The sequence below is a fragment of the Anser cygnoides genome, chromosome 1, assembly GCF_040182565.1.
Source record: "Anser cygnoides isolate HZ-2024a breed goose chromosome 1, Taihu_goose_T2T_genome, whole genome shotgun sequence".
Classification (NCBI taxonomy): domain Eukaryota; kingdom Metazoa; phylum Chordata; class Aves; order Anseriformes; family Anatidae; genus Anser; species Anser cygnoides.
In genome coordinates, this window is record NC_089873.1 from 62,331,835 (window position 1) to 62,351,382 (window position 19,548).

General features: G+C 45.1%; 1 protein-coding gene across 3 annotated transcripts; it reads left to right on the forward strand.

The window, feature by feature from the left end:
- Window positions 1–466: 466 nt before the first annotated feature.
- WEE2 (WEE2 oocyte meiosis inhibiting kinase) lies at window positions 467–19,548 on the forward strand. 3 transcript variants are annotated; one of them, XM_066998147.1, is made up of 18 exons: window positions 467–549; window positions 940–1,312; window positions 3,790–3,989; window positions 4,855–4,903; window positions 7,772–7,944; window positions 8,598–8,719; window positions 9,580–9,726; window positions 10,452–10,553; window positions 10,868–10,953; window positions 11,882–12,052; window positions 12,133–12,275; window positions 13,944–13,947; window positions 14,608–14,640; window positions 15,050–15,110; window positions 16,186–16,326; window positions 16,970–17,057; window positions 17,893–17,981; window positions 19,385–19,548. In XM_066998147.1, the coding sequence occupies exons 1-18, from the start codon at window positions 482–484 to the stop codon at window positions 19,426–19,428; spliced, it is 2,094 nt and encodes a 697-aa protein (XP_066854248.1). In that variant the 5' UTR covers window positions 467–481; the 3' UTR covers window positions 19,429–19,548. The 3 variants fall into 3 exon arrangements, with proteins under 3 accessions (XP_066854248.1, XP_066854240.1, XP_066854245.1); XM_066998139.1 differs by lacking the exons at window positions 14,608–14,640; window positions 15,050–15,110; window positions 16,186–16,326; ... (1 more) ...; window positions 17,893–17,981; window positions 19,385–19,548 and having other exon boundaries at window positions 13,156–14,437; XM_066998144.1 differs by lacking the exons at window positions 467–549; window positions 14,608–14,640; window positions 15,050–15,110; ... (2 more) ...; window positions 17,893–17,981; window positions 19,385–19,548 and adding an exon at window positions 583–719 and having other exon boundaries at window positions 13,156–14,437.

Here is a 19,548-nt window from a genome sequence, read left to right on the forward strand (position 1 = left end):
TGGACACATACGTGACAGCCTGAGATGGGAACCCACAACGAGACCCACACGTGGTTCCTCATGAAGTCTAGCACTTTGTAACTTAGGCTATGAAGCCCCCAGCGCAGGCGGTAATGCTTTCCACACTAACACACGTCTAAATGCAGGAAGCCCAAATTCAGACCTAGTAGGGTCTGTCCCCATCAGACTGATCGTTTATGTAAGCTGAGCCCACAGAGACTGCATCCCCCGTGGGATTAACACGAAGCAGCCTGGCTGTCAGCAAACATCACCTCCCCGCAGGGCCGGGAAGCTGGAGGAGGGAAGAGCGTGCAGAAGCAAGGGGATGACTCAGAGGGAGCACTGGCTCCCTGTAGAGCTGGCTGCAGGCACAGCAGATCCAGACCCACAGCAGCCCCCCAGCCACCAGCAGCCATACGCAGGTGCTGCCGAGCTCCAGCTGCTTGCCATTAGCAATGGGGCAGGTGTAAGGTGGTTATAAATGCGCAGGAGGAGGGCTCCTTGTAAGGTGTTTGGTAACAGCTTAGGGGTCCCTCTGCTTTTACAGCTGTAGGTGGAGTGGGGTCTCCTTTTTCTACTTGAGGAATTTAAGAGAGAAAAGGCTGGGGGAGGGCTGTCGTGCTTTGCTCTGTAGGGTTTGGTAGCTCAGTCTCTGTGACAGCAGTAGTTGATGAAGTGCTGGTGGGTGGAGAATTTCCCTTGGAAGCTCACTGGGAAAGGTAGTGACTTCTGGGTTTTATTTGATTTGCACCAGCAAGGTGGAAGTCAAAGCTGTTGTTGTCCTATGAATGATAGCTGAAAGGATTTGTAGTTGGGACAATCCTTAATCAATGCAATTAAATGTTAGTTATGTGTGCCCTAAGGGAGGGGGCAGTTATTCTGCTTGTGTAAATAATGCTGCCTTCCTCTCCCTCTGCCCTTCTCCCTCTAACCAAACAGGCCAGGATCAGCTCTATCCATTTCCATTTCATATGGTGAAATGGATGACTGGGACAGCAGCGATGATTTCATTCAGAGGCTGGATTTTTCCAGTTGTGGAGAAGAGGGTGAAGAGAGAAGCCTACATGAGGAGGATACCCTGAGCTCAAGCCCTCTCAGGAGCTGTGACTCCCAGAAGTGGCAAGGGGACAGTCCTCTCCCTGTGACCCCTCACAGGAAACTCAGTGAGATTTTCCTGAGCAGGACGAAAGCCTGGGTGAGTCCTACCCTGAAGTCTTCCCTGGGTGTGACCAGGAGCCGTGGCAATGCTGAGACACCGCTGCACATCACCTGGAAGAAGCTGCAGCTCTGTGACACCCCGCACACTCCCAAGGTAATGTCACACACCTCCTCTGTGCCCTGGTGGGCAGGGTCTGCGGCATCACTGGGGTATTGCTGTGTGTGTGATGTGGGGAGTCTGTTCTAGCTCTGTGGAAAGCATGTTTGTAGTGCTAACCCTTGTTGGCCTTCTTCTCTTCTGTTAGAAATCTGGACAGCAGGCTCCTTAGCTATGGAGTGATTATTCTCCAAGTGTGAATAGAAACCTGTGTGTGGGAGCAGGTGTTTTGACTCTTTCCAAGCTGTTGTTGAAACTACTTAACTGGTATTAGTTCAGCCAGACTTTAAAAAAAAAAATAGCGGCCATATGCCTTGGCTGCCCATGTGTCCCTTGTGCTCTGCTTAGGACACTGGATGTCTGTATCATCTCTGTAGGAAGTGTGCACTGTGCTCCCTGAGGGACAAAAGTGTCTCTTTGAGGTGCTTATTGCCCCAGGGGGAGCTTGGAGGCAGGCAGCTGCCCACACTGCATGCTCTGTTCAGCTCATTTTTGGATGAAAGTGGGTTTTCTCTTGAAAGAGCACGTTGGGGGTGACACTGCTGCTGGGGGTTACTTTGTCTAGTGAGGCTGGAAGACTTCCAACCAGCTCGTTGTTCATTGATGTTGCTTCTCTCTTTGCGTGTAACTCAGCTGTTCAGTGATCTTGGGGAACGCAGGAATTTGTTCTCAGGGCAACAAATCGATGTATGCTTGTGGAGGAAGACTAGCCCGTCTTCCTCTGCATTGCTCTTCTAAGATGTCATTTATCTACTTATCTGGCTTGTTAGGAGAATGGTCTTGGCCCCTTACTTTCCATGAAGCTTCTTGTATAGAAGATAATACAACTGATCCTGTCTTCTGTGAGCGCAAGTGTGGACTTGGAGGCAGCTTCTCTGCTCCTAAATATCTCTCTTGTTGTGTGTGCTGGCTTCTAGCATTCAAGACTTGCGATGAAATGAAAATGAAATTGCTAACGTGTGGCAGAGCAGGCAGACAACTACATGTTGTGTACATACCCAATCCTTGAACAAATTGCTAGAGATAGCTACGGTAGCTGCCTTGCTTACCCTGTGTGTTAGCAGCTGTGCTCAGATGATGTTATAGGAGACAAGTCTGGTCATGGAATAGAGCTCTAGTAAGGCAGATGGAAACTGCATGCATGCAGCAGCAGGCTGTGATGGTAATTTATATCCTCTTCTTGACTTGTGGCTTGACCAGATCGTAGCCACAAGTCTGTAGAGCTTCTTGGCTCCTGGGTAAATTGGACTTAAGCATATACTGCTTTTGATACATCTGTATGCAGAAGCTTTCCAACAAAGAACAAGGGTATATAGACTGGAGCATGAGAAAGTGATCAAGATGGACTTCAGGGTTATAATAACCCAGTAGCTGAAACTGCCAGTATGGTATTGAAATATAGGAATGTCCCAGAAGTAACTATATCTCTCAGTGCAGCATCAATTCGGCTGATGCACAATACTGAGTGCAACTACCTTTTCTTTAGAAACATCAGGGAGGGGTGGGAGGAGTTCTAGATATCAGTGAAGATGTGGCTCCAGAATCACAAGAGGCAACTCTGTTGGATCAAAAAAACAGGTATCATGATCCTCATGGTAGAGAGTTCTGGTTTTAAAGGCCTTTCTAAGGGCTTTCCTCTAGGAGAAAGAGGTATATTAAAAACCCATTTGGACTTCTTACTGCCACCTTGAAACTGAAACAAGTCAGATGTGAACTGAAAAACTAGACTTGTTTCAAAAAAGCTGGTAGTTACTGAAGGGTTCAAATATCACAAAGTTAGTTGATTTTTCTATCTTTGGATCAAGATAGGTGTTTTTCTTAAGTTACGCTTTACTTGGGGGCAGGATTTTAGCCTGGTAGGCTGAAAACTAGTGGCCTGTCTTTTGTGGGAAGCTGGACTAGACTATACAGAGGTTCCTTCTGAATTTAATTTCTAAAACTTCAGTTTTGTTGCTCAAGGGGACCTGTTTTCTGGTCACTTTTGTCAGTAGCCATATCCAAGTATTTCTAACACATTTCCTGTTGTAATGCTGCTTACTGCTGAGGAACCAGAAGGGAACTCAGGTCGTGTCCCACCTCATCTTCCTGGCAAACCCCTCCTGACCAAACTGATGTAACAGTCCAGGTTTGATGAAATTGTCTTCCGTGTTAATGCAACCATCGTGCAATTTCTGTGGTGCTGTAGGTGGGAAAGATGAACAGCTGGTTCCTCTTGAGGACTGAGCTTGTAGAAGTGTCTCTGCAGCCTTCACCGAAGACAGCAGAGAACAGTGAAAGGGCTTGGTAATGAACTTAATGTTTTGTGGAAGAAGGAGAAAGCTGTCAGGACTAAACTAAGCATGTAGAGTTTGTGATTTCCCCTATCCTAAGGAAGGGAGCTGAGTTCTTCATTTGCAGGACAGCAGTGGTTTTATTCTGACATGACAGTGACAAAACATTTGGCTCATTGCTTTTTTTTTCTCCCCTCAATACAGAGCCTGTTATCCAAGACAGCTTTCCCTTCACCTGGGTCAAAGGTCCCATCCAAAGGCTTCCGACATCTGAGATTTACTCCTGGCGCTGACTCAGATGACTCTACCCAATCTTCTCTTGTCAATATTAATCCCTTTACACCAGAGTCATACCGGCAAATGCTCTTTCTTCCTAATGGCAAGCGGAAAGTCAGAGGAGAGATGTAAGTGAACTGCTCTTAAATAACAGGTGGGAAGGAGTCTGTTTGAATGAGATAAGTAATGAAGGAGACATCTAGTTCCCAGACTTATTTGCTAATGATGAATCATCCACTTCAGTAGCATTCACTGATGAAAAACAAACATCAGCAGACATGAGGGTAATAGAGCAGAAATAGGAGTAAAACCAATAGTTTCACTTGTTCAGAAATGCAAGTGGGGGCTCAACGGTGAATGTCAGTGTTTTGGCTTTAGAAGAAAACTGCACCTCTCTCCTGACCACAGGTGGGGTGGAGTTAGGTTGGTTTATGCCCATATCTGGGACTCAGAAGATGTGCATGTTTGCATGTCTTATAGATTGTTAAGGTGGGAACTTGGTATCATTGACCTGCAAAAGCTCTGATCCAAATCTGGTTTGGGTTAGCCAACACAAACTTAGTCGAGTACCTGTGTACTACAATGATGTTTGTCTTTCATAGCCCCAGCTGTAAGAGCACAGAGGCTTCTCCCCACCCCCTTGAAAGCACAGCAGGGCAGTTTTCTCCATCACTAGGAGCTTGTTGTACAAGGCCATTTTCCATGTATCTTCACCAGAAATAAGGTAGCCAGCAGAAAGGTGCCTTGAATGATGCTTCTGTGCCCTGTGGGCACTACAAAAATTGATATATGGAAGATTTTTTTTGACTGAGACTTCCTAGCTTGAGTCTACAGCCTTTCAGGCTTCACTAAGAACCTCACTACATACTAATCCTTTACAAAATACATCTGTAGGATGGGATTTGATTGATTTGTGAGATGTTTTCATGTCAAATCTTAGTTGGTTGTTGGACTGAAGTGATGCATCTAGACTTTCCTGAACTTCTGTTATAGGAGGAATCCTGATCCAAGAAGCCAATTAAAACAGGATCTACGTACCAAGGTAAGTGCCTCTGCATAATCTCCTACAGAGAACACAAGATGCTAGCAAAGATACAGTGCTTGATGAAACTTATTCACCTATCGGAGTTCAAATCATGGCATTGTGACAGAAGATGGGTACCTCTGATAGAATAATTCTAAGCTGGATGTCTGATGTTAACATTGGAGACAGCAAACTTGGAAATAATTCTGAAAGGAAACTTGTGCCAAAGCAGATCAAACTTTAACAAGTGATCCTAAGACTCATCTATTTTGGTCAGTAGGTCATTCTGGGAACTAAAATAATTTTGGCTCCTTGCCTTGAGGGAAAGTAATTACTGTATTGCTATATTACTGTAAATAATGACAGTACCTTTGTGCTTTGAAGAAGCATGTGTATTACCATAGCTATGAACAAGTGTACTGAGCATCTTTGGATGTAAGGGTAACATGGTTTCTATATTGCAAATAATATATGTACCTGTACCACAAACACAAAGACTTGAGCTGAATGGCTCTGGTGTGGATGAGTATCAAGATCTGAGCTTCAACTGCAGTAGTCACAATGGCAAACATGAAATGAGGCAGCAAATTCTTTATTCACCTTCAGTAGGCAAATGTCTTGCTGTAGCTCTCATCAGGTGAGCTAAGACAATACTTCTAATGTTTGAATACCACAAACAGTATATTGTGCTAGCTAGCAACCTTGGCTACTGTGTGCAGCCATCGTGTGAGGAAAGCTGAGGTACAGAAAAAAGGGACTCATCTAGAGAAAAGTGGTAGTGTCAGTAAATGCAGAGCTACCTACATCTGTGGCCCTGTGTACTTTGCTATAGCAAGTATGAAAAACAAGTTTTTGCTGGCTGAAAATCCCACTCTGACCAGTGTACAAATGAGGCTCTAATGAGGCCAGCTGTGAATCAGTGTTAATCTGGCTCTACACTGAAGCTTTGCTGGCAGTGCTGGAGAAAGAGCTCAGTGTACCCTTGCTGGGCCTCTCCCTACTGCTGCCCTTTGCTCTACTCCTGCTGGTCTCTGGTGTGGTGGAAGAGCTGTGCAAAGGGCTCTGGGCTTCCCCTTGCCCCCTGCCCTGGGCTTTCTTGTCCAGCTGGGGAGCCTGTGCTTCTCTGGGTCCATGATAGACCCCACTATGGTTTGCGTAGCTACAGAACAGCAGATACTGCCTTAAAATGCAGAACCAATCTGTCTTGCTGTTGCTGATGCCTGTGCTTTGCTGACAAACCTCTGTGGCAGGCTGCGTTGGCCTGGCTGCACGGGGCAGGAGCAAGGTCTTGCATATCCCCAGCCATGCTGGCAGAGCTGGGTCCAGTTGCCCTTTTTCCGCTTTATCTGGGAGAAAACCACTCATCCAGGTGGCTTCTGGATCACATCTGTATTCAGGTGTGGCAAAAAGCTCCATTTTCCTGAGCAGCACCTCTAAGTAAACGTCTCTTGTGCAAGTAGGTGGAACTGTTCGCTGTGACTGTGAAATACTTAGGCTTACTGGAAGAATAACGTCCAGTGCCCTCTAGCAGAGAAGACTGGTATTGCAGAACCGGTCTGCGGCAGGTTTACTACGCAGCTGTAGTTCTACCGTGCAACATCCGGGGCTACCACAATTACTGTTTTCTTTAGATGGAAGCCTCAAATTACTTGTGACTTACTGAAATATTATTCTGCTTCAGTGATTAAAATTGGGCATGTTACAGGTATAAAACTACTGGGACTTGTATTTATTTTCTGAGTTAAGATACTGTAATATACAGTTGCCTTATGAAATGCAGCCTGTTGTGAAGTTACTGTTTGATATGGGCCCATCTTCCTGGCTGTAGGAACCAACTCTTTACCTCTTTGCTTTAAAGTCATATCAATCTAGCAGCAATCACAACAGTGGTTTATCTGGAAAGCAGTCCAATGTGAACCCCCATCCCTGTAAGGGATGCAGGATGATAAAGAAAAACCACTTACTCCATTCTCTTGTTCGCTTTGTGCTCTACTGCTTATCTTTTCTTCCTTGCTTACCTCCCCTGCCAGTAGACATGACTCTACATGCAGTACCAGCATCTTCCATATCCCTGGGGTCTATTACTGTAGCAATAATGTTCCAGCTGCTCTGCAGGCTTTTAGCCCTTCGTGGAAAAGTGGCTCCTGGTGAGGAAATACAAATACTGAGACCTGATGATATGCAGTTAGTCACAGCTGGTGCATCAAGCCTGATGAGAGGCTGGACTGATGCAGAATGCCCTTGCTGCAGGCACTCTTGCCTAACAGTAAAGCAGCTCTTATGTTACTGGGGCTGCATTAAACTAAGGCACCAAGTTTCTCCTGCGCCCAGGGTAGTCATACCTCTTATTGAAACCCAAGCTCTGTACGTGAGTCTGGCTAATTCAGCAATACTGGATGTCCACCTATCAAGGCTGGTAACAGATCTTCAGGTCTGCAGTACGTGGGCTAAAGACAAGTACTTTGTTCCCCAATGTTCTTCCCTGCCTGACTCCATCAGCCATGGGTCGAGGAACTGGGCAGGGCTGCCAAGAGAAAAGATGATGGCAATAACCCAAAGGTGTTATACAGCCAACTAGATTGCTTCCCTGCTCCTTAGCTGTGACTTCTAACTATGGCTAGCAGGTCATGATTTAAAAATAAAACAAATAAAAAAATCTTGGCAGAGTCAGGTCAAGATGGCCTTTGTCGGGTGGCCAGAAAGAGTGCAACCTCTTTAAGTGGAAGGACTGGAAGCGTATCTGCATGCATATGTAGAATCCAGAATGGGAGAGGGAGTAAAATGGGAGCTCTGTGTAGGTAAATGCTACACATCTCTAAAAACATGGCAAATGTTATCTGAATTTCAACTCATACTGCTGTCCCTGCTGTTCTTATGACCTTCTAGAGATGTCCTCTGAAAGAGAGCAATATGGTTTCCCGCTACAAGAAGGAATTTCTGGAGCTAGAAAGGATTGGTGTGGGAGAATTTGGCTCTGTCTACAAGTGCATCAAGCGCCTTGATGGATGTGTTTATGCCATCAAACGCTCCAAGAGGCCTCTGGCAGGATCCTCGGATGAGTGAGTGTGCTAGCTAGAAACTGTTGGTTGAAATGATGGGTGTGTTTTTGGGAGGTGTGGTGGGAAAGGAGTGTAGTCCTAAAGGTATCTGAGAAGTGTGGTAGGAGCAAAAGCTGGCTGCTGTCGCTCTAACAAGTGGGAAGGTGGAGAAAGTTACTGCTTTAGGTCTGCTGAATATGAATGTCAGAAAAGAATCCTCAGGCGTTGTAAAGTGACATGGCAACTTATCAAGCTCCTCAAATCCACACAGCCAGTCTGTCTTTAAAATAATAACTGTTAAACAGCTCATCTGTGACGTTGCCCTACCCCGCTGTGCAGCCTTTCTACATCTGTATTGGCCATGCAGTTGTTCTGTGCTGACATACTGAAGCAATTACCTCAAATCTGCCTCTTCCTCTCTTTAATAAAAGACTTGTTCAGTATTTTTGACAGCTACTCAACTAATTTGATGTGGTGCTTCTGAATATCCTTTTTAAGGGTTGGGCTTTGCTTCAGTAGTTGAGAGCTAGTCAGTCTGTCAAAACCAAAGAAGTAGTCCAAAATACCTCTGCTCTCCCTCTCCCAGGACAGGCTACAACATATGGCTCTTTTCATGGTCCTGAGCAGCCCCTGATGCCCTGTCCCCAATACTTTTTCTGTGCATGCTTCTCTAGGCAGCTGGCGTTGCGTGAGGTTTATGCTCACGCTGTCCTTGGACACCACCCCCATGTTGTGCGCTACTACTCAGCGTGGGCAGAAGATGATCACATGATTATCCAAAATGAGCACTGTAATGGTAAGAACAGTGCTATTAAAGGCTGAGGTGTTGGGATGGGTGCACTTGAGATGAGTATCTTACAGTCCTCTTGGCTAGGAGAAAGGCCTCATCAGCTGCCTGCTCAGGGCTGGAGTGAAATAATGGGGTGAACTGTTCACTGGTGCTGCAAGCAGGGTGGTACACTCACTTTGCTCTGGCCATGTGGCTTGTTGGGAGATGCTGGGAAAGACACCTCTGACTACCAGAGGAGCTGTGAAAGGCGGTGTTGGTGTGTAGCTCTCCTTGCTCATCTGGTGTTGCAACCTGGCAGCTGTGATCACTGGTGACAGCAGTTTGGAGTAATAACTCTAAATCCGGTGGAGGTAACTGTGAAACATGGGGATGTATTTTTGTTCTAGTGAATGAACTTTTGAGACTAAAGGAGAAGTGGTGAAAAGAAAACTGATGGAGAGTGAGGCAATGGTATTTGCTAGTCCTGTGAAATAGCCAAGCTGCCTTAATGGAGATGCACAGAATTTTCCTGCATTGTCAGATGTTGCATTTTTTAAACTACCACTAGTGGATGTGGGATTAATTTCATTGTTCCACTGTTCACATACCTGCTTTATGCCTGTAAAGATAAAAGTAATAAACCTCTCCTCTGTAGACTTGCAGCAGCAGCATCACTACTAGGTCAGCCAGTTTGGTGCTGTAGGTAGAACTGCAGTTGCTTAATGTCTGGCAGGCAGCAGGGTGCTCCAAGGCAATGGGAAGGCTGGTGCCAAGTGGTGATATCCAGGTCTGGTCAGGGTTGTCACTAGGAAGCCTGTAAGTGTTCTGGTCAATAACTTATATTCTAAACACGCTGCTCCACAAAGTCTTTGACTATTTTCTCCTAGGTGGAAGCCTCCAAGATGCGCTGCTGGAAAATGAAAAACGTGGACAGTATTTCTCTGAAGCAGAGCTGAAGGAAATCTTGTTACAAGTCTCTATGGGGCTAAAATACATCCACAACTCTGGCCTTGTACACCTGGATATCAAACCTAGTAAGTGTAGCACTCTTCCTTTGCCCTGTGAGTGCTGCTGGCTGGCTATATTACAGTGCTTTAAAGGAAAGAGTATCTTGCCCTAGAAAGTGAATGTCTTGTGGATTTCTAAGCTTTCCACTGCTGTGGCTGTAAAACAGAACCTTCTCTGATAGTTGGCAGACTTTAATTCTTATGATCCTCATAATTCTCGTTCATGGGAATCACTTTCCTACTAGTAGAGCAAGTAGGATTGCAGAAGAAGATAGACTTTGTTTGCTGCAGTTCTGTTGCACGGTGCTCAACCTTTGTGAGAGCTGCAGTGAGAAGTGAATGTTTATTTCTTCTGTGCTTACACTGAGGGATGAAGTTTCTGCAAAATACAGTTACAAGCTTTCTTTTCTGTGCAGCTGAGGATGGGCATATCCACAGCAATTCCTTCACAGTCATGTAGTTACATCCTTATAAGAGGATCTCCTTTTTTTGTGCTGAAATCATGCTCCCAGCTTGTGGAGCAGAGGGAGGGGCAGAAAAGTTGATTACCCTGGGATATTTTATGCATAAGATACAACTGTCTTGTCAGTTGTGTTGCTGGATATGTAAGCTGGGCAGAAAGCTCATGCATAACTTCTCTGGCTGCAAAGCTTAGCTAGCTTGACAGGTGGGATTTCTACAGAGTTGTCAGACTGCTGACTGCTGCAGTCAGGTTGCTCAAATAATAGTTGCTAAACTTCACTGTCTTGCAGGTAATATCTTCATCTGTCACAAGCTGGCAGTTGAGGGCCATGCTGGGCAGGAGGAGAGTGATAGTGAAGATGAATTCTCCTCTGGTGTGATGTATAAGATCGGTAGGCTTTTTGCTTACTTTACAACTGACTTAAATTTAGGGCTGCTTGATATTGCTATGTCCTAGTTGCTGAAGAGATTTGCATAACAGAACTGATAGCATCATCCTAAATACCTCTTGTACTTACAAGAATTAATTCCTCTGAAGTGACAGTCTTGGAAAACTTGTTGGCTTGTTTCCAAACCCAGATTGCTGTGTAGAAGCAGGCTTGTTCTCTTACTCTGTTTCTGATTATTCTGTTGGTGCTCTTAAAAAGCTGGTTTTTATTGGAGATCTACTTCTGTCTGCTCTGTTGGCCACTTTTTTTTGTTTTAGGTGATCTTGGCCATGTGACATCAGTAACAAACCCCCAAGTGGAGGAAGGAGACAGACGATTTTTGGCCAATGAGATATTGCAAGAGGTAAAGCTGCTGGTGGGAGAACAGGGTGGTGAGCAAGTGGAGAGACCAACCATAGTAAAATAATTATTCTGATGTATTCCTTGTCTTGTCTTCTCTTCACTGTGCCAGGTCTGGCTGTGAAATCAGTGAAGTTAACTTTATTGAAATAGTATAGGCTTGGGTATTATCCTAATATACTTCATGCTGTTCTAACATGCTTCAGAAGCAACTTTAGATTATTGCAACTATTTTACCTGCAGTGGGAGAATGGGACAAAAACTTTGAGTCCATTTCATGTTACATATCCAGTGGACATAAAACTGTTGGATGTGACTACTGAGACTGAGTGATGTATGCATCCAGGCAATGCTTTGTATAACAAACCACAATTAGGTAGTGTGGAGAGGTAGCAGGCACAGCTGAGGAACTATGCAAGTCCTCTTCTTAAACCTGCAGTAGTTTTGTCACTCTGGCCAGTGAGCAAAAAGGCAATCAGTATGTAACAACCAGCCTGGATGTGTTCATCAGCTCAGATATTTGTGACGTTATCTTCCTGTGCTGCAAGTGGATTTAGGAACTCTTTGGTCAATATATCACATGCAGTCAGTCCTTGGTTTGAGTTGGGTATGCCTGGCTTACTGTCTTGTGGTACGGGCAAGAGGCACATTTGTTAGGTGTTTGTCCCCTAGATTTGCTCTGGTGATTCTAGTGTGGGCTGCAAGCTCCTCATGAGTGGGTGAAAGCTAATGTGCTATTAACAATTAGCCAACAATACTACAAAATTCAATATTACTGGCCAAAGTTTTTATTCTAAAGAGGAGAAAACTAACTGGGACAGTGAAGGCAGTATCATATACTTGTTTAGCTGCTGCTTTTTGAGCTGATATCCCAACATCTCTGAGTATAACAAGATATTTTCTTCGTATAACAGTTCATCTTCTCTCTACAGCAATACTGCCATTTGCCAAAGGCGGACATCTTTGCTCTGTCACTCACAGTAGCTCTAGCAGCAGGTGCAGGACCACTGCCTCACAATGGGGCCATGTGGCACCACATCCGCAAAGGCAATATCCCATCGATCCCTCAGAAGCTTCCCAATGGCTTTCTTGAACTCCTCAAGGTAAGTAGTCTTAACAGGATGGGGATTTTTCCAGTTCGCATGTGATGGAGTTTTAAACCCTGAACTCCTTTGCCTTCTAGCTCATGATCCATCCTGACCCAGCGGAAAGACCTTCTGCCACAGCTCTTACTAAGCACCCAGTTCTCCGTCCTTCACTTGAAAAAGCTGTGCAGCTTCAGAAGCAGCTAAATGTGGAGAAGTGTAAGACTGCCATGCTGGAAAGGTAGGGCTTGTGTGGGCACGAGGGAGAGAAGACAGGTCTGATCACCAGGCTTGAATGTAGGGTGGCAGTGCTGGGAGACGTAGCATGCAGGAACATGTGCCTGGAGCTGGAAGGGCTGTGGGGCTGTAGCTAGGGACTTGCAGTGCCAAGGCAGCTGTGGTTCCCGTGGTTCACTTCTGGCTTTGAGACACTGGCTGAACTAGAGCAGTGAACTTGTGCACTTACTGCAACCATGGGTGATGGAAAATACTGATACAATGTGCAACCAGATAAGAAAATACTACTGAACAGATAAGGGTCTTGCACAGCAAGATGAGAAAAATACAAGGGGGTGGCAGACATCCTCCTTCCCCATGCTCCCTCACTGCTGTTGTTGGCAGTAATGTTTCCAGGTGCTCAGATGGTCGTACCACCCCTATCATTGTAATAATCAGCTGTGGAACAGGTTTTCAGTGTAGACAAAAGACAGTGCTCTGGGAGAGCAGCAAGCATCAGGGAAGAAAAGCAGTGGAGAAGAAGCATATGCCTTTATTAGATATCTGCTGCTTGGAATGACACTGATCTAAGTTCCACCAATACAAATAGTGAAACAATGTGGAGGGGGAAGACTGAGGTAGGGATTCTTCATACTGGTGCTGGTCTGTGTGTTTCATGACCTGAGGCATGGGCTACCTAAACCTTTAAAGTTGATCCAGTCAGGAGTAGAAACTGTGGAGAAACCTATAGTAATTTTCATGTCGAACCTGGGTCAAAAGTCACCATTCAGCAGTACTGCAGTAACCCTCCTGTGCAAGATTGTTCACAGCCTTCTTCCCCAGATGATGGGGATTCATACATAATGTAGTTTTCTTTCTTTCCTCTTTTTTTCTCTTCCCTGCAGGGAATTAAAAGCAGCCCGCCTTGCCCAGACCCTCATGAAGGACCAGCCATTAGGAAGTGCCAAGCTACCAGAGTCTGAAACCTCTAAGCAGAACAGCAAGCGCCTGGTGGGAGGGAAGAACTGTCGCTCATTTAGCTTTACTTTGGGTTACTGAATTTCTGTGTTGTCCAAGAAAATTCTGGCTGCTGAATGGCCCTGTGAAAGCAGAGGGTCTGCCCAGACCAACGCCCCATATTAGCTCTCCCTGTTGTGTTTTGTTTCCCTCATTCTCTGTGGTGAGATGCTGGCTGAGGAAAGGGAAGAATGACTAGCTCACAAGTACAAGATGTGATTTAAGAGTATTGTCCTCAGTCTTACCTGTTTAATTTCTTGTGTAACTGGTCTTGTTCTAGACTAAGAATATTTTCCCATACAAGGGGAAGGATGGCATTTATTTCTGCTCCTCTTTGTTTAGATGGACCCTATTATTGATGTTTCTGTGGTCTTAACACTGGCCACCTATATATCTTTCAAAGGAAATCTGGCTGTACAAGGAGTACAGCATCATTGATGGGGGTGAGAATAATACAGTTTTAACTACATGTCAGGAGGTAGACCTGTTACATAGCAGTCCTGATGGACTTAGGATGACTTTGGAGCAGCATTTCACTGAGGGAGGGAGATAAAGAGTGAAGGAAGTGCTTTTAGTTAAGGGGTCCTTGCCTGAGGAAGCTGAAGGAAACTTCCCTTCCCTTAACTTTCAGCAACATGCATGAAATTGTGGAACTGAAGTCAATATGCTTTAGCAGAAGGGTTCCTGAAGCCTGATGTGGATTATGCTGATTGGAAAGGATTTTGCTTAAAGTGGGGAGTGGATGACTTCAGTGTGTCCTGGCAGGTGGATAACTGTTTCCATTCTGGTATCTCTCCCATGGAGCCACAACCTGCCTGGACTATCCAGCTTGCTACCTAGATGGGGGAAGTTAGAAAGCATTAGGTGTTGTCAGGCTTTTCTTTGTTTTGGAGTTGCCTATGTGAAGCGTGCATTTTAACGTTTAATAAATCCCATCCCCCTGCTAAATGTAATTTCCCGAATTCTTGTCGGTCGCATGTCTAGCTGAAACAGCTTGATGTACGTGGTGCCCTGCCGTGAGGGAGAGCGTGAAGCGATAGCTGTCACTATCCGGCTTCGCTGAAGCCGTTTGTGCTCAAGTGCTGGTACAGCCGTGCCTTTTAACCTCCTGTCCCCCTTTAAAACCCGAAACGTGCAAATAAAGATTTTTAACGCTTCTTTTTACTTAAAGACCGAGTGCCTATTCTTATTTACTCGGTATTTTGCCTCCTGGGAGGGCAGGGGGCGGCGCTGGGGGCCGGGTTTCCCCCGGACGGCGCAGCGCGGCCGCCCCGGCCCCTTTCCGCTTCCGGGCGGGGCCGTGCGCGCTGCTCCCCGGCCCCATCCGCTGGCGGCGGCAGGCGGGCGGCATGCTGCGGCCGGCCGCGTGGCAGGTACGGGGCGGGGGGGGGAAAGGGGCCGTGCTCCGGGAGTGCGGGCCCCGGCCCTTGTTACTCCGCAGCTTGCGGCCGCGGAGCGTAAGGGAAGGCCTGCGTTAGGCGTGGGACCGCCGCGGGTTGTCTGCGTGCGAGTCAAGGGGGCGTGCGGCACCCCGACGGAGTTGTGCTCTGCAGAGTCTTCCTAGGCGGCCGTCAGGCCCCAGCCTAACAAAACAGTCTTTGAATTAGCGAAATAGTCTCTGAATAATCCCACTGCCTTCATTCAGTGGAGCTGGGCTCTTCCCCCAGCCCCCACGGGTCGCTGGAAAAGAATGCGATTGCAAGGTCTCTGTAAGGGCTCAGAAAGCGTGGTGTGGTGTTCGCACTGTGTGTCTTGGAGACTAATATCTGTCTGTTCCTTCAGGTGTTTCGCCAGTTCGTAAGGCGTGAGTCTGATATGGTTGGCTCCTTGGTACTCGAAAGATGTAAGTAGCTCCTGTGTGTTGAGATAATGCTTAGCTGCTACTCTCTGTGATTTTATCTCAGGTTTAGAATGGCTGAAATATGCCAGGAGAGGAACGGATATGAATGATAGCTCCAGATTGTGGAAATTAAGAATTTGTTGTTTCAAACAAACTCTTAAGTAGCTTTCTGGTCTGGTCTGTGTCAGGTCAAGCAGCACTTAAGGGGGAAAACCAAAAAGCCCTGACAAAGTACAGCCTGAAACAGGAAGGTGGCCTTGCCTTATTAGTGGCAGTGAACTGGGTACGCTGTTGTGCTTTCCAGCACCTGCCTCTACGTGCATCGTGTGCTTGTTGCATGGACTTCCATGCGCCTGGGATGCCTGTCTGGGTGCTGCTGCTGCCACACCAGGTGTAGGTTTCAGAGTTAACCATTCGGTTCACGTGCTCCTTGCGTAAGAGTAGTGCTCCAGCATCTCCAGCTCTTTGTCCTCAACAAGGAGGAGTATGTTGTGTCCATCCACCGTCTTTTTGTCTTTGAGAAGGAATAACCTGTGTCCATCCAGACCTGTGTTAAAATTATTGACCCTGTAATTTAGAGGATGTGGTGTAATAATACAATGTTGTTTAAAATGCATTGCTTTTTTATGAAAAGGACAATGAAATACTATGGACTTATTACAGTTAAATAAAAACCAAGATACTTTTAAATTAATGCAGTGTAGTCTCAAGTCATGTATGGATGTGTCTGAAAGAGATAACCAGAAAGAAATTTAAAAAAAAAAACACCCTTCATCTTTCTAAATGAGGTTATTCAACAGTGATAACAAAAATGAAATAGTAACCACTGCAGGGCCTGATTAGTTAAACGTGACAAAAGCTGGAAAAATGGTCAGAAATTGCAGAAAGTGATTGTTTTGGTCCTTGATGAGAGCTCCTGATTTACAACTTCTCAAGATTAGAGGGATCATAATTCACACATGTAAACCTCTTTGAAATCTTTAATCTCTTCCTAGTACTGAAAATGATTATTAAGTCTTTAGGGGTTTGTCCCATACTCAGTAGTGCATCTCCTCTTGTATTTACTCTTGTGTTTCAGCCATGAATCGTGTTCAGTTACTTGGTCGGGTTGGACAGGACCCGATCATGAGGCAAGTGGACGGCAAAAATCCTGTTACCATATTTTCTCTTGCAACCAACGAGATGTGGCGAACAGGAGAAAACGAGGAAGCCCAGGGAGGTGAGTCTGCACTGAGCAACCTGCTTCTGCCCTGTTCTGTGGTCATATTTTTGCATATTCAGTAGCACCATGCTTTGTCTTCAGGCTGCTCTGTAAATCTCTCGGGTGCAGAAAAGTTCCTCTGAGGTCGGTGAGGATGCTTGTATGTTTGTATGTCCTAGACTCACCTTCAGCAGCATGTACTGAATAGGGGTTTGCTTGTTGACCCTCCTCTGGAGGAGAGGAAAGAGCACTAACTTGGCAGTTCTTCCTTGTTGGCGTTGCTAGAGGTACAGCAGCTTCCATACTCTGTATTCCAAGAGGGGAAAAAAAAAAAGAATAATGCATTTTCTCTACAATTCTTCCATCAGTCTGTAGCTACAGTCGTCTTTTTTTCTCTAACTTTTGTCCAATGTGGAGTCTGTAACGGGGGGAAATGTCTTGTAGTATGAGCATAGGCTTCCAGGAAAACTGGTCTCTTGGTTTGAACTGTGCTCCTGCACTTTTATTTGGACACAGATGAGTGGAACATTGAGTACTAGTGTTGTTCTGTTTCTTAAATCACTTCTCATAATTTGAGAACGCCCAACACATTAAAATTAATTTCTGAGGCTTGCCTGAAAAAGAGGATGTGGCATCTGACTGTTATTTTTATGTACCTTAGGTGATATCAGTCAGAAGACAACATGGCACAGGATCTCTGTCTTCAGACCAGGCCTCAGGGACGTTACGTATCAGTATGTGAAGAAAGGGTAAGTGAACGTGCTTGACGATATAATGCCTTCATAATCAGTCAATCTAAGAATTCATAGAATCACCAGATCATTTAGGTTGGAAAGGACCCTTAAGATCATCAAGTCCAGCTGTCACGTAACACTACCAATACCACCGCTAAACCATGTCCCAAGCGCCACATCCACATGTCTCTTAAATACCTCCGGGGGTGGCAGCTTCACTGCTTCCCTGGGCAGCCTGCTTCAATGTCTAAGCACCCCTTTCTGTGAAGAAATTCTTCCTGATACCTAATTTAAAATCTCCCCTGGTGCACTTTGAGACTGTTTCCTCACATCTTTTCACTTGTCACCTGAGAAAAGAGACCGACACTCACCTCACTGCAGCCTCCTTTCAGGTGGTTGTAGAGAGCGATGAGATCTCCCCTCAGGCTCCTCTTCTCCAAACTAAACAGCCCCAGCTCCCTCAGCCACTTCTCATAACTCTTGTTTCCTAGTCCCTCCACCAGCTTTGTTGCTCTTCTCTGAACATGTTCCAGCACCTGATGTCTTTCTTGTAGTGAGGGTCTCACAACTGAGCACGGTACTCAAGATGCAGTCTCACCAGTGCCACAAACAAGGGGACAATCACTTCCCTAGTCCTGCTGGCCATGCTGTTTCTGATACAAGCCAGGATGCTTTAGGGCTTCTTGGCCAGTTATGGTGACCAGGAGCTGTACTAAGATAGGAGTGCCTTACAGTAAGCTAGCAACATGCTACACGCAAGTGATGCAAAAGCCTGTGGATTCAGAATCAAATATAAAGGAGAAAAGAGTGGTACATTTTTCTGACCAGAACCAAATTCTTCACTTTTCAGTTCTCGACTCTACGTTGAAGGGAAATTAGACTATGGTGAATATACGGACAAAAACAATGTGAGGCGGCAGGCAACAACAATTGTTGCAGGTAAGGAACAACGCACCAAAGTCCACTTTGCATCTTTAAAATGGAGATGAAGGGGGTGGAGGACCTTTGAAACAGAACTTGGTTTGTCTTGATCTTCAGAATTCATAGTTGGGGTGTCTGAGAGAATGAAGAGGCTGTCTTCAGTTTCCAGCCTGTGCCACTAGATGTCCCCTGGCACTGTGTATGAAAGAGACAGAAAGTGAGAGCATCTAGTTGCAGACTATTGCGTAGTTCGCTCACACAAACCAGTTGGTGCAGCAGGCTGATACTGCATGTTTTCAAAATGTTGGCAAGTAGTGCTGCAGGTCAGACAGATTCTTTCTCTAGCCAAAGCAGAGTCCATTTAGTACTTTTCTCTTAGGTTTGGCAGGGAATTTTTTCTTCCTCTAAGATAGGAGGCTTCACCGACTTGAAGGGCCTCTGTTTGTGAAAAATTTTTTATGGAGAGAGAACTTGATGGAGAATTTAAAAAAGACCTCAGTCTCGCAGCCAGTAGTGGTAAGAAGAGCACAGACTGGACAGAGTAGTTTTGTCCCTTGGGTAAACACAACGAAGAATAGAACTGGGAAACTGAACTTTTTCCTTGAGTCTTTAAATAGCATGAGGATAGCCAAGGACAGTTTGGTCCTACTTCTTTACTGTGGGTAGAGCAACTGTCTCGTGGCTTTTGAAGAAGGGCTGAAATAACTGGGTAGTAAAGCAAACACTTCTGTTATACAGCTGTATGTAAAAAAAAAATAGAGGAGAAAAAGAAAAAATATTTTGGATGTTTATACAGTTCAACCTCTTTAAAACAATAGCAATCAAAGCTTCACACGAGCAGCTCCAGCTAGCAGTGCTATAGGTTGCTGTTTATAAGTAGCTGGAGGAGAGAAGCAGATCCTCTTTTTTGTTATTGTTGTTTTAAATTACTATTTACCCTAATGATTTCTTGTTAGTGTTCAAAATCCCTAGTCTCAAGATGCTTCAGAAACTGAGGCTTGATGAAATACTAATACTAAAAATAATGATGAAATAATAAAACTATAGTCCCATGGGCTGATGACATGATAGTGCATAATGAAAATGAGAAAATAAAAACAAAATAAGCTGTAACTGATGGAGATCGTAGTTAAAGAATTAAAATGTTATTTTGAAATGTTTCTGACATCTTTGTTCAGCAACTTTTCATCACGTTTAGCACAGTTGTTTCATGGTGTGTGTGGTCATCTTGAATTTTCAGCCTTCTGGGGAGATAAAAACAGGAACCTTGTAAGGGACAGTGTTTTATTTTTGTGGAATGTTCTGTTCTGAAATACATGTCTTTGCAGCTTATTTTTACAGAGGTAGGTTGTCTTCGTGAATGTGCAGGCGTGCAACAGGGCGAAACAATCCTGAAGTATAAATTCTCTATTTCTTTTCAGATAACGTAATTTTTCTGAGTGATAATGTGAAAGAAAAGGCATGAGGTCATTAGTGCTTGGACTGAGGCCATTTCATTCCTTGTGCATCATAGTGCTTCATAATTCTGTAATCATGTATATTGCTGTAGTTTCTTTAAAAAATAAATAACATGTTTGATACCCAT